At 48.5% G+C, this 14,097-nt stretch overlaps 2 protein-coding genes across 4 annotated transcripts in view; both read right to left on the bottom strand.

Moving 5' to 3' along the window:
* GNPDA1 (glucosamine-6-phosphate deaminase 1) overlaps positions 1-5,912 on the bottom strand; it is a 28,891-nt gene extending 22,979 nt beyond the window's left edge. The window contains exons 1-2 of one of the 3 annotated variants that reach the window (XM_066591234.1): positions 5,757-5,912; positions 1,435-1,564 (exon numbers count right to left, since the gene is read on the bottom strand). In XM_066591234.1, coding sequence (XP_066447331.1) covers positions 1,435-1,558 — 124 coding nt within the window. In that variant the 5' untranslated portion in view covers positions 1,559-1,564; positions 5,757-5,912. Of the gene's footprint in view, positions 1-1,434; positions 1,565-5,751 lie in introns of all 3 variants that reach the window. The other 2 variants (XM_066591235.1, XM_066591236.1) reach the window with 2 other exon arrangements.
* A 4,014-nt stretch (positions 5,913-9,926) lies between these two features.
* Positions 9,927-14,097, bottom strand: part of LOC136611544 (E3 ubiquitin-protein ligase RNF14-like) — a 141,936-nt gene continuing 137,765 nt past the window's right edge. The window contains exon 8 of the mRNA XM_066591233.1: positions 9,927-10,063. Within this exon, the coding sequence (XP_066447330.1) occupies positions 10,045-10,063 (19 nt within the window). The 3' untranslated portion in view covers positions 9,927-10,044. The remainder of the gene's footprint in view (positions 10,064-14,097) is intronic.

The raw sequence follows: 14,097 nt of genomic DNA, 5'->3' as shown, positions 1-14,097 counted from the left end.
CTGGAACATTGAAAAGGATAAAAAGATAAATATATGGAAATCTCTCCATTCTGGTTAACAGAGCTCGGGACTATTACATTTATCCTAAAATAGGCATATTAATACACGCCAGCCATTCTAATGCCTTTCCCATCTTACATTCTCCTCAGTGATATTTAAAAGGGGGTTCCCATCTCCCCATTTTACCTCCTGTACAACTCCTGTGGCCAGCTACTTCCTTGTTTCTCCTGGAAGGGGGTCTCACATCCTGATTGACAGCCTAGATGTGCATGCCCCTACTGCTCCAGTGTCCTTCACCTGTTACATTTGTACTGCTCAACCTCAACGCTGCGTAGATGCAGAGGGTGCATGCTCTACACCCCACACTTATCTCTGTGATTTACAGAGAACAGACACTTGTACCCCTTTAGGCTGGGTTCACATGGGGTGGAATTCCAGTGAAATGACCATGCGGACATCCCGCTACAGATCAGCTGCGGCATCCATGCCTGCAAACCCGCACCATTTGCACTTCATCAAGGATTCCTGTGCGGAGTTAACCCCCTCATTGAGAGGGAGCGAGTTTCGAAGAGGAGACAACAATTGACATCTCACGAATTTGAATTCCACACCGGAATAGTCACCAGCTTCTCCGGGTTCGGGCAACCAGTTTAGACTGCACTCCTATGTGAAACACTGAACGATCCTTGTTTGAACTGTATGAGAAGGCGCTGATTTTTATACTAACTGAATGACGAATGAAAAGCGCACGATTCTCATTCGTCGTTGCTGGGTTTAGCTGAATGATCATCATTCAGTCTAGACGCAGCCTTAGCCTGGGTTCACACGGGACGGAATGTTCACGCGGCAATTCCACCCGTGGCTCCTAATCCCGGGACTAGCCAGCAAAGTGGACAAGATTGTGCAAAAATTAGTCCACACGCTGCAGCCAAGCCGCGTGGAGAACAAAGACGCCGCATGTCAATCCTTTCATCTCTATGGGGACAGATGGCCGCAGCAGAAACACAGGCAGCAAAGCCGCTTCAAAACCTGAGGCTGCGGGTTTTGAAGCTGCACTTATCCGGCAGAAATCATGCGGGTTTCGGTGCGGTCATTTTGCGAGATTTCCATCCTGTGTGACCCCCTCCTTGGATTGCAAGCACACTAACAGATCTATTGACCTGTACAGAAAGGCTTCTGAACATGAATTGCAGATCAGTGGCCGGGTGGTGGTCAGTCTCCCTGACAATGAGCTGTACACTGAAGTTAGAAAAAGGATATCTCTGCGGTGCTGCACTATGGACACAGGAAGTACAGTGAACCTTGATTATTGTGATGGGAATAGCCCTTTAATATAATCCATATTGTTGCCACTAAAATCTATTTTGAGAAATGCAATTGTTTCTATTAGAAAAAAAAAAAAAAAAAGAGCAAAATGACTAAACTGCAACTTACCTGTAGGAAGGCCTAATGTAAAATATTTCTCAGCATTTGGGTTAAAGTGTATGATGCGGTTTCTTATGTACTTAGCAGCCCACTCACTAGCTTGCTTATAGTCATCCAAAATGATGAGTTTCATTTTTATCTAAAAAGAAAAAATATATATATGCATTCGGAACAATGTAACAGATCGTCCACACAAAACATGAACCTTGTGGGCAGAAATCTGATGCTAGAAAAATAAATACAATGCATCCGACAGAGCTTTCAAAATGCCAAATAGTAAACTTAAGAAGCCATGATTCTGCCTTCAATGACACACGTAAGGCCGCCTGCAGACGGCCGGGTCGGATCCCACTGCGAGAATTCTTGCAGCGGGACCCGACCCGCGCCCCTGCAGTGAGCAGTGCGGCTCACCCGCTTCCGCATCTTCCCCACTCTGACGTGCTGGCAGCCGCCCGAGCATACCGCGATTTGTTTTCCACGTATTTTCACGTGAGCAAATCGCAGCTGTCTGCATGGGATTGCGTTTTGCAATGCAATCCTATGCAGATGGGCAGGCGCGAAAACTCAGCGGGAAATCCCGCTGCGGAATTTCCGCCCGTGTGCAGGGGGCCTCACAGTTACATGTAAAAGCAACAGTTACCAAGATACTTTGCAAGTTTTTTTTTTGTTTTTTTTAATAGGACGCTCCCAGCCAGTATCCTTACAAAACTTAGTTTCAAATGTCAAAAACTATGCCCAAGGGATTTAAAAAGCTGTCATGCAGACACAAGCCACGGGTTGTCCTGAAGTGTATGACAGGGGCCGACACTGCCTCCCTCACTTCAATGGGACCCCCTCTCTTACACAAATGCTGTACCATTTACATAACAGCGGGTTCAAGTGAGGCAATCCAAGGTAGGAGCAGGCTCACGCGAGTGAGCAGCACAATGTCGCGTTTTACCGTAGTGTGAGCCGACATCACAATTTCTGACTGTAAGCAATACCGTATTTCATGTATGCCATCACGCAGTCTTCCGGTTCATTTTATTTTTTTGATTCCTCGCTCTGTTGCTTAGCGACGTTGCATATAAGCGCCGCACATACTGTAATTGCGTATGTACAGCATTTATTAAAGCCCTATTGTTCTCTATGGGTGCTATCACATGTAGTATGTGGTAAAACAAGATATGCTTTGTTCTTTTCTACGAGTGTATTCTACACAAGTGAATATATGCAAGTGTGAATAGATCAACGAAACTGAGCTATCTGGGTATTATGCATGAGTCTATTGCGTGTAAAATGCAATAAAATTATGCTCGCATGAGCAAGGCCACAGGCGTCTGCAGAGACGCAGCATTTTTCAACGCTGCGTTTACTGCCGTTTCAGCAGCGCTGGCATACACTATGCCAGCGTTTGGGCTGCGTTTTCAGGATAGCTAAAAAATGCAGCCAAGGATGCTAAGGCGTCATGTCCACAGGGAAAATCAGGCCCGCCGTGCATTCTTCATGGAGTCCCTCCTGCCCCGCAGACATGAGGGCAAAAAATAAGAATAACGCTGCAGTTCTTCCTTCCTTCCCGGCCGGATCTTCTTTCTTCGGCCCGGCAGATGTGCCGCCTTCATGCGCCGGACACATCCGCCGGGCCGAAGAAAGAAGATCCGGACGGGAAGGAAGGGAGACCTGCAGCGTCCAGGACAGGTGAGTTTTAATTATGGTACGGGTGTTCCGCGGATCCGGACGGCTTCCATAGGCTTCAATAGAAGCCTGCGGGAGACCTGCACGAAAATGGAGCATGTCCGATTTTTTCCGGCACGCGGATCCGTGCCTGATGGGAAAAATGACATCTGCAGGTATTTAACTACCTGCGGGTGTCCAATGCATCCCTATGGGGCACAGATCCGCGTGCAGGAAAAACGCTGTGGATTTTAAATATTAATTTACCCGTGAACATGAGGCCTAAGGGGAAAAATAAATCCATACTCACCTAGCAGGTGCCATCAGGGTCCCCGCCGGTGTTCTCCATAGCTCTGGGCCAGCTGCCGTGCACTTGTCAAGCCAACAGAGGATCTTTTGCTAGTGACGGGGTTTGAAGACCCTGCCTCCAGTAAGAGATCGCTCTGATTGGCTGAGTGACAGCCGGCTTAGCCAATCACAGCGCTGGATGCACCAATCACAGCCATTGAAGACGCTGCATTTTGACGCTTGTGTGAGCAGTCCCAATTGAAATGAATGGGAGTGTTGTACAGAGTTTAGCGCAGCACTGAAAAAGCAGTGCTAAATGCTGTCTGAGGGCGGCCCAAGTCACGTAATGCAAGTCAGCAGTTGCTCCGCCGTATTCTCTAGATGTAAACCCTTCCATCAGCGGCACGTACGGGGCACACCATCTACACATACAGGCTTCCTGTTGGTAAATCCGTAGACATTTCAGAAACATATCCTAAGTGGTTAATAAGCCGATCTGGGAAGTTTCCTGCAGCTTTCAGCTGGAACGATAAACCCCCAGAAGATCTGGTTTTGTACCTTGCTTTGAGCTGGAGGTTTTCGCTGACTCAGCCTCGTCACCGCAGCCGCCGGCGGGATGTTTTTTCCTGGAGTCAAGTTGCTGAGGTCCACAAAATAAAGCTCTAGAGCTGAATGTTGTCAGACAGCGCAGGAACAGGCTTATACCGAAGAGCTATACTACACACACAAGTAAAAGGGTAGTCACCTTAAAGGGATATTCCCCCATAACTGACTTAGGGCCCTTTTACACGGAACAATTATTAAAAAACAAAAACACTGGATTGTGCACATTTGAACGATAATCACTTCGTGTAAACACGGCCAACAATTGTACAGCGAATGAGAATTCGTTTACTTCTCGTTCATTCTATGCAGGCATAAAAAGCGTCGTTCACTCGTTTACACATCGTTGCGTGTAAACCGCGATTGTTTAGTCGTTCACTCTGTGAATGCCAACGACTGAATGATTTGTGAGCGAATGATCTGCCTGTATTAACAGGCTCCACGAGCGAACCCTGTCGTTAGTCGTGCGCGCAAATTAATCGCTCCGTGTAAAAGGAGCCGGATATGAGTGCTGCCACTACACTCATTTCAATGGGACTGCGGATATGGCAGAGATGACTGAGCAGGGATGCCAGCATGAATGACACATGGCTGATGGTCTGCAGCAGCCATGTACCAGTACTGCACATCACACATGACGGGGAGGGAAGCAGGGGGATGCTGCGTGTCACTGTACTAGAATGGCTCAGGAGCGGTGCCCACACCATCTTCAGCAGCAGGGATCTGAGAACTTTAATCCCAGCTGCTTAACCCTTAAACGCCAGCGTCAATAGCAAGGGACATCCAATCGGTTTTACTAAGGCCAGCTGCACACAACCGGATATAAATTGTGGAATCTGCAGTGGTCACCCGTGCGAACAATCCGCAATATTTCACATAAATTGAAAAAATAAAAAAACATTCGCATGTCCGCAAGCAGAGGGAAAAAAAATAATAAAATCATCGCAGCATGTTGTGTTTTTGTGCAGACGCCACACGAATGGCTTCCATTGAAGTCAATGGAAGCAATCCGACCTGTAGCCCATCCGCAACCGACACTGTGGATAGGCCGCGGGTACCCGTGTCATTGCTTAGCGACAGCGCGGGAAAAACAAAGTTTCTTTGTTTTACTCTGTACTGCGCATGACCGACGGTGAGAGTCTATGGTGATCCACCATACAGAAAAGAGAAAGGATACGTAGTCGCCCCGCAGCACCCGAGTCTTATCTATTTTTTACTAAGCAGCAGCTCATATGTAATATACTGGTGATATACTCCTGCGCTGCACGGCCCTACAAGCACAGGGATTGGTTATTAAAAATTGGGCTTTCCAAGTGATTTCCTTATTCTACAGGATCACTGATGTTACTGCGCCATTTTGCAGGCATCCGAAATCATTCGTTTGTCAAAAATTGGATTAAGAACCAATCACAGCGCAGATCTCATTTTACATCAGCAGTATAAGAAATGAAAACTGCGCTGTGATTGGTTGCTATTGGCAACAAAAGTTACAAGGGAAGTCTGGGAGTTTGGGATTTTTAATTCCACCTGTATTGGTCGCCGATGCTGAAAAGCCCTGGTGCCAAGTGTCACTGAGATCAGAGCAGGGCTGTGGATGTGTATAGGACACACAGAGCGGTCTATAGAAGATAGGAAGTGACAACTAAGAAGTAACATCAGAATGCAGGGAGAAGTTCTGCTCTATGGAGGACACAAACCACAGTCATACACCGAGAATGGGTTCAACTGGTAGTGCGGACACTGCAGAGCCAGCGGGAGTCTATACTGCACACAGCCCCGTACATCACCTCACAGCAGGCTGCAGATATGTCGGCTTCCTCTCGGCCGGCCTGCTGGCTTGTTGTGGCTCTCTTGCTGGACTTGGCGCCCTCGTCCTCCCTCTCTCAGCTGCTTTCTCTATGGCGTCCTGCAGATCCGGACTCCTGTGTTATGTCCTCACAGCAGCACGTAGGAGCTCCCCCTGCTGGCAGCCGTGTGCATTAGCTTGGGCCCCTCAGCTGTGGTGATTTAACTCAGAGAGCGCAGCTGCGGGAGGCCATGTTGTCTGGCAGGCAGTGCTGTGTACAGAGTAAATAGGGCTGCCACCATATATCCTGGCCTGCTGCCTGAGGGGAGGAAGCCTCCACCTTCCTCCTGTTTACTGCTCCCTCACCTTATTTCATGGAAGGCAGTACTGTCTGCGCAGAATTAGCACTCTTTACACGAGCGTAAATACGCAGCGAATAGACGCCATTGATTTCCACCTGTTCATTCACAGCTGTGTGCTGTTCACAAAAATGTCGGTCACGTGAAAAAAAAGCGCAGCATGTCCCAAGGCCTCATGTCCACGGGCAGCATGTCCTAAGGCCTCGTGTCCACGGGCAGCATGCCCTAAGGCCTCGTGTCCACGGGCAGCATATCCTAAGGCCTCGTGTCCACGGGTAGCATGTCCTAAGGCCTCGTGTCCACGGGCAGCATGTCCTAAGGCCTCGTGTCCACGGGCAGCATGTCCTAAGGCCTCGTGTCCACGGCAGCATGCCCTAAGGCCTCGTGTCCACGGGCAGCATGTCCTAAGGCCTCGTGTCCACGGGCAGCATGCCCTAAGGCCTCGTGTCCACGGGCAGCATGTCCTAAGGCCTCGTGTCCATGGGCAGCATGCCCTAAGGCCTCGTGTCCACGGGCAGCATGTCCTAAGGCCTCATGTCCACTGGCAGCATGTCCTAAGGCCTCGTGTCCACGGGCAGCATGCCCTAAGGCCTCGTGTCCACGGGCAGCATGTCCTAAGGCCTCGTGTCCACGGGCAGCATGTCCTAAGGCCTCGTGTCCACGGGCAGCATGTCCTAAGGCCTCGTGTCCACGGGCAGCATGTCCTAAGGCCTCCTGTCCACTGGCAGCATGTCCTAAGGCCTCATGTCCACGGGCAGCATGCCCTAAGGCTTCATGTCCACTGGCAGCATGTCCTAAGGCCTCATGTCCACGGGCAGCATGTCCTAAGGCCTCATGTCCACTGGCAGCATGTCCTAAGGCCTCATGTCCACGGGCAGCATGCCCTAAGGCCTCATGTCCACTGGCAGCATGTCCTAAGGCCTCATGTCCACGGGCAGCATGTCCTAAGGCCTCATGTCCACTGGCAGCATGTCCTAAGGCCTCGTGTCCACGGGCAGCATGCCCTAAGGCCTCGTGTCCACGGGCAGCATGTCCTAAGGCCTCGTGTCCACGGGCAGCATGTCCTAAGGCCTCGTGTCCACGGGCAGCATGTCCTAAGGCCTCATGTCCACGGGCAGCATGTCCTAAGGCCTCGTGTCCACGGGCAGCATGTCCTAAGGCCTCGTGTCCACGGGCAGCATGTCCTAAGGCCTCATGTCCACTGGCGCACCGTTTTACCTGTGTTTGCGATTTTTTTTTTCTAAATTCTCCACTCTGTTTCATAGCGGGGTTGCGAAGGAAAACGCCACCCAAGCGCAATGTATTGCATACAGACAGCGCTGCATACGCTGCCTATGTAAAAGTATAGGGCTCACGATGCAATATATTTTGCGCTCGTATCTACACGCTTATGTGCATGGATTAATGAAAGTCCATTGACTCCATTTACCACGTGGCCGTGCATCGTATGCGTAATATGCAGTGATAAAACGCCAGTGGACGAAGCCTTATTACGTTGCATGTGTTACGCGCCGTAATAGCGCTTTGAAATCAATGGTTGTGCGTAAATACACAGGAAACCTGCATGTTTACGCGCAAAATCAATGGGGTTTTGCGCATTTTTCTCTATGCATGATAAAAACGCAGCAGCGTATTTCAGTCCATGAATACGCTACATATTCACAGAGCGAATCACGCATACGCCCTTGTGAGTGCCCCTTCAGGCCTGACTCGCGCGACTATTTTAGCGCGTACATTAAACAGAATAGAACCCATTGATTTTAACGGGTCCGTTCGTATTTTGCGGACACATTTTTCGTGTTGCGCATATTCAACTAATTGGCCATTTCAGTGGCTGAGAGCATCATTGCAGGGTTTTTTTGCGTGCGCGATGGCACATGACTTCCATGCACAAAACTTACAGTAAAATATGCCGATGCACGCACAAATACACAACAAAAATGTACACAAATGCGCTTACGCTCATCTGAATCCGTCCTTACTGAAGTATTTTGCCGCTAGAGGTCATTTGTGTGCACTGAACAGGCCGCGTGTCTTTTGACTTTTTCAGGGCTGTTTTGTAAGGTGTCCAGAGAAATAAATTTGGTTAAAATATGCCAAAGTTTCATCTCCCTTTTTCCAAAGCCAGAACTCATATGTTTTTTTATTTCCCTGTGACGTAACTCGTTGTGCGGCAGGCTGTAGTTTTTGTTGGTGGCATATTTGGGGTACATATGTATTCATATAACTTTTATACATTTTTTGGGGGGGTGAGGGCAGAGTGAAAAAAATATCAATTCTGCCATTGTGTTTTTCTTTTTCTTTTATGGTGTTCACCATTAGTTAGCTGACCAGATGTCCAGATTTAGGCGGGATAGTCCCGCTTTCTGCCAGGACCCCATCTGGTCACTAAGGAGGTGATTACCAGCTGGGATGCCCTGGCTGGTAATCACTTTGCAGCGCCGCGGCCGCAGTGTGTGCATCTGGGATCTTCCTCACCTCCTTCCCTGACCTCTTCTCCTTAGTTTCACAGGAGAAGAGGAGAGGAAAGGAGGAGGCGCTATTGCGGGTGTACACACTTCCGCAGACAGCCGCTGTGAGAGGAGCATCGGCACTTTGAAGACTAGGAGAAGGTAAATATGTGGGTTTCAGGGTGGGTTATATTTGTACTGGAGCTACTGTTGGGGTCACTGTTACTATTGGGGTTGACATAGGGGACACTATTATTAATAGCATTCCCTATATCAGCCCCAGTACTAATAGGATTACCCCTGAAGCCACTGTGGGGGTCACTATTACTACTGAGGCCACTGTGGAGGACACTATTACTACTGAGGCCACTGAGGGGGTCACTATTACTACTGAGGCCACTGTGGAGGACACTATTACTACTGAGGCCACTGTGGAGGACACTATTACTACTGAGGCCACTGTGGGGGTCACTATTACTACTGAGGCCACTGTGGAGGACACTGTTACTACTGAGGCCACTGTGGGGGTCACTATTACTACTAAGGCCACTGTGGGGGTCACCATTACTACTGAGCCTACTGTGGGGGGTCATCATTACTATATGAGGCTACTGTGGGGGTCACAATTACTATTGGCGCCACTGTGGGGGTCACTATTACTACTAGCGCCACTATAAGGGTCACTATTACTACTGAGGCCACTGTGGAGGACACTATTACTACTGAGGCCACTGTGGGGGTCACTATTACTACTGAGTCTACTGTGGGAGTCAGCATTACTATATGAGGCTACTGTGCGGGTCGCAATCACTACTGGCACCACTGTGGGGGTCACTATTACTACTAGCGCCACTATGAGGGTCACTATTACTACTGAGGCCACTGTGGGGGTCACCATTACTACTGAAGCCACTGTGGGGGTCATTATTACTACTAAGGCCACTGTGGGGGATACTATTATTACTAGGGACGATATAGGGGTCATTATTACTGCTGGGGTCAATATAAGGGAGTCCATTACTACTGAGGCCACTGTGGGGGTCACTATTACTACTGGGGTCAGTATAGTGGTCATTTTTACTAGTGAGGCCACTGCGGGGAGTCACTATTACTACTGGGGCCACTCTGCCCCTAGCAGCATACCTCAGGCTGACGTTGGGTATGTTTACACGAGGCGGAAATGCTGTGAAATGGCCAGTACACTGCTTTGCCCGGGGGCCCATAATGCTGTTAAGACAGCACTGGGGTAGTTCTTTAGAAGCTGACAAAAATAAACAATAATGTAATGAAAAGCCACTCGTTCTATGTTTAGCAGGCCAAAGCTTTATTGAGCCAGTGAACAAAACAAAAAAATCATTCGTCCTGGATTTTAGTTGAAATCTGCGAAGAAGGCTCCAAGTGGATTGAAGATATTTTTTCTTAAATCGCATATACTTCAGAATGGGATTGGACATGATCTTCCCAACAAACCTTAAATTGTTCAGTTTCTAACATGTAACCTAAAAAATAAGATTGTCCATAGTTATATTATAAGAACAAGATAAGACACATTTTTTGTGTTCAGAGCTTTAGATTCTTGCTTTAAACTCAAGGTGTGCCAGGTAGTTCAAAATACATAGTTAAAGGGGTTGTCCCGCGAAAGCAAGTGGGGTTATACACTTCTGTATGGCCATATTAATGCACTTTGTAATGTACATTGTGCATTAATTATGAGCCATACAGAAGTTATTCACTTACCTGTTCCGTTGCTGGCGTCCTCGTCTCCATGGTGCCGTCTAATTTTCAGCGTCTAATCGCCGGATTAGACGCGATTGCGCAGTCCGGTCTTCTTCTTTTCTGAATGGGGCCGCTCGTGCCGGAGAGCTGCTCCTCGTAGCTCCGCCCCGTCACGTGCCGATTCCAGCCAATCAGGAGGCTGGAATCGGCAATGGACCGCACAGAAGCCCTGCGGTCCACCGAGGGTGAAGATCCCGGCGGCCATCTTCACCAGGTAAGTAAGAAGTCACCGGAGCGCGGGGATTCAGGTAAGCACTATCCGGTTTTCTTTTTTAACCCCTGCATCAGGTTTGTCTCGCGCCGAACGGGGTGGCTATTGAAAAAAAAAAAAAAACGTTTCGGCGCGGGACAACCCCTTTAAGAAACAGTTACCAATTCCTTTCTAGTGACAATAAAAAAATATTTCTTAATTCAACATCTGTAATACAGGGGGTGTCATATACCTACTAGAATGCCCCTGTGGTCTAAAGTACAAGGGCAGAACATGTAGGCAGTGGATGTAGGAGAACATTACAACAATCTAAATAAAGGTAAAATAGACCATACGGTTTTGTCACATTTTATTAGCCTCTATAAGAAGGACCCTGGAGATACTAAATGTTATATTATAGAAGTAGTTGAGCATAATTGGCAAGGTGAAGGTTACCTAAAAATGATTAGCCAAAGAGAAGAATTTGAATGAATATGATAAGAACATTTATTCCAGGTGGCTTTAAAGTAACTTTCTGTTCCCAGGACAAACTTCTGTCCCGGGACTGGAGGGGGGTTTATTATTTGCTGCTGTTCTTCTCTGCCGTTGTCCCCCTGATGAGCTGATTCTGGGAGATACTGTATTCAGCCATCGAATATGGCCTGTTATTGGTAGTGTTAGACTATCAATGCATAATACTTGCTCTCTGATTGGCCAGGGCTGCTCCCATGATCAGTTCTGGCCAATCAGAGAGCAGTGCACAGTGTACATTAGGAAGTTAGAAACTGTCGGATTAGAGAGCTGGCAGAGAAGAACAACTGCAGGTGATATACCCCCTCCCTCTTCGGCCTTGGTACAGAATTTTATCCCAAAACTGGGAGGATCTCTTTGAGGAGGAGTGAATTCTGTAGTTGGTGATAGAGTGGCAGTCAAGTTCCACCATAGAAGTGGCTCCTGGAGCAGTACCACAAATCATCTACTTTGACCCAACACGGAAAGACTTTTCTCATCTAAAGTTCAGTTTTGGACTAGTAAATAGCCGTGAGAAAAAAGAAAAGAGTATCAGGCAGATACGGTGGCAAATGAGCCTTAGGTCTCATGCACACAGAGTATATTTGGGACCCATATCACACAGTTCCTGAATATTGCATCACTGCATTTCAATAGGGCAATGTATACTACTATAGTAATAAGTGCGTTTGGAAACTCCTCTAAAAGCACTATTTGCATGAGGCCTTAAGGCCCTATTACATGGGACAAGTGTCGAGCCAACGATTGCTGACACTCAACCCCGTATATACTCGCTCCCATGCTGTTACACAGGAGTGAATATCGCTGGATCACTCACAGCGCAGGCAGCAGGGAGGAGGGGCGGCTGGAGTAGCGTTCACTCCACCCCTCTCCATTCACTGTAGGCAGCGGCGGTTCAGTCCTGAACAGTTGCTTTTTACACTGAACGACATGTCATTCGGTTTTTAGGCGTGTTTAAAACTGAACGCCTAAACGACTCTCGTCCAGCCGTTCATTTTCTGCATGCATTTACACGGGGCAATTATCGTTCAAAACCCTGTGGGAGTGCGGGTTTTGAGCAACTACAAAGATAATCGTTCCGTGTAGAAGGGCCTTCACTTGGGGAGATCCTGGAGATCAGCTTGAATTTACAAAGCAAACACAATAGCAGTTGTTCAGTAAGAATTTTTAAAATATTTTTTTACATAGCAGCCCTGGCAGCCTTTCAGAGGGCCCTGGGTTGCCATGACAACCGAATGGCATCTTGCAATCTCATCACGGGGGCGGGGTGAGAGGATTCTATCAAAGACAGCCAGTATCCGCCGTATATAAGGCAGATTCGGCTCCCAATCCCACTCCATACAAATCCTGACGCTGGAGGGCATCCATGTACACCCAAAAGCCTCCAGTGGCTTAAAGGGGTTGTCCCGCGCCGAAACGGGTTTTTTTTTTTTTTCAACCCCCCCCCCGTTCGGCGCGAGACAACCCCGATGCAGGGAGGTAAAGAAAGCTCACCGGAGCGCTTACCTGAATCCCCGCGCTCCGGTGACTTCTCTACTCACCGCTGAAGATGGCCTCTTCCTCCGTGGACCGCAGCTCTTCTGTGCGGTCCACTGCCGATTCCAGCCTCCTGATTGGCTGGAATCGGCACGTGACGGGGCGGAGCTACACGGAGCTACACGGAGCCCCATAGAAGACTGCAGAAGACCCGGACTGCGCAAGCGCGGCTAATTTGGCCATCGGAGGGCGAAAATTAGTCGGCACCATGGAGACGAGGACGCCAGCAACGGAACAGGTAAGTATAAAACTTTTTATAACTTCTGTATGGCTCATAATTAATGCACAATGTACATTACAAAGTGCATTAATATGGCCATACAGAAGTGTATAGACCCACTTGCTGCCGCGGGACAACCCCTTTAAGAGGCAAAATTAAAGGGGACACTTCGGGTACTATTCTTATTATGGGGCACTTGCAGGCACAATTAATTTCAAGAAGACACTATTGCTTTGTAAAGGTCTCTTCGGTGGTATTATTGGTTTGTGGACACAGCGGGTGCTATTACTGTGTAGGACACTAAATGGAGTACTACTACTGTTTGGAGCACAAACTGTGGCACTTTCACAATGTACTGCACTATTTATTACCTTTTGTGGGACTATATTGCGGCATTATCGGTTTGGCACTAGAGATGAGCGAGCATACTCGCTAAGGACAATTGCTCGAGCGAGCATCTCCCCGTTCAGAAGAAAAGGTTCGGCTGCCGGCACGGGTGACGGGTGAGTTGCAGGGGGTAGCGGGGGGGAGAGAGGGAGAGAGAGATCTCCCCTCCCTTCCTCCCCGCTCTCCCCCGCAGCTCCTTGCCCGCTGCCGGCAGCCGAATCTTTTCTTCCAAGCGGGCAGGTACTCGCTAAGGGTAATGCTCGATCGAGTAATTGCCCTTAGCGAGTATGCTCGCTCATCTCTATTTGGCACTTTTTGCAGTTACTATGCTATGCCACACAGCAGATAGGGCAGCAACATGCACATAACTGGGTTAGCCGCAGAATTCATGTACTATAGTTCGGAAAAGTATTGGTGGGATGCTGAAAAAGTGAGGAGACAAAGATGCAGAGAAGTTGTGACCGGAAGAAATCTTTATGGAGGTCTGGGCCAGAGGGAAAAGATTGGAAAAGTGAACAACTCCAAAGAAGACATGACCTATGAGTCGATAAATACTGCGTGACTGTACTGAATTCTCCTACACGGCCTGCAGAGCACTTGTGTAGAACTGACATTGATCTGACTATATGGTCATTGTATGGTGGTAATATCAGTCTTTGTATAACCACTATGTTTAGGCCTCATGTCCACGGGGAAAATCAGGCCCGCTCCGGATTCTCCATGGAGAATCCGTAGCGGGTCCCTCCTGCCCCGCGGACATGAGCGCTGAAAAGAAGAATTTAAAAGAATTAAGTCACCCGCAGCAGGCCGGAAGGGTCTTCTCTTCCTCACATCCAGATCTTCTTTTTCGGCCGGCGGATGAATTCGGCACGCTGGCGGCACGTCGCCGACGT

This window comes from Eleutherodactylus coqui, chromosome 2 (assembly GCF_035609145.1).
Source record: "Eleutherodactylus coqui strain aEleCoq1 chromosome 2, aEleCoq1.hap1, whole genome shotgun sequence".
NCBI classification, from domain to species: Eukaryota; Metazoa; Chordata; class Amphibia; order Anura; family Eleutherodactylidae; genus Eleutherodactylus; species Eleutherodactylus coqui.
The sequence above is the reverse complement of the archived record's forward strand: the minus strand, read 5'-3'. Positions and strand labels throughout refer to the sequence as shown.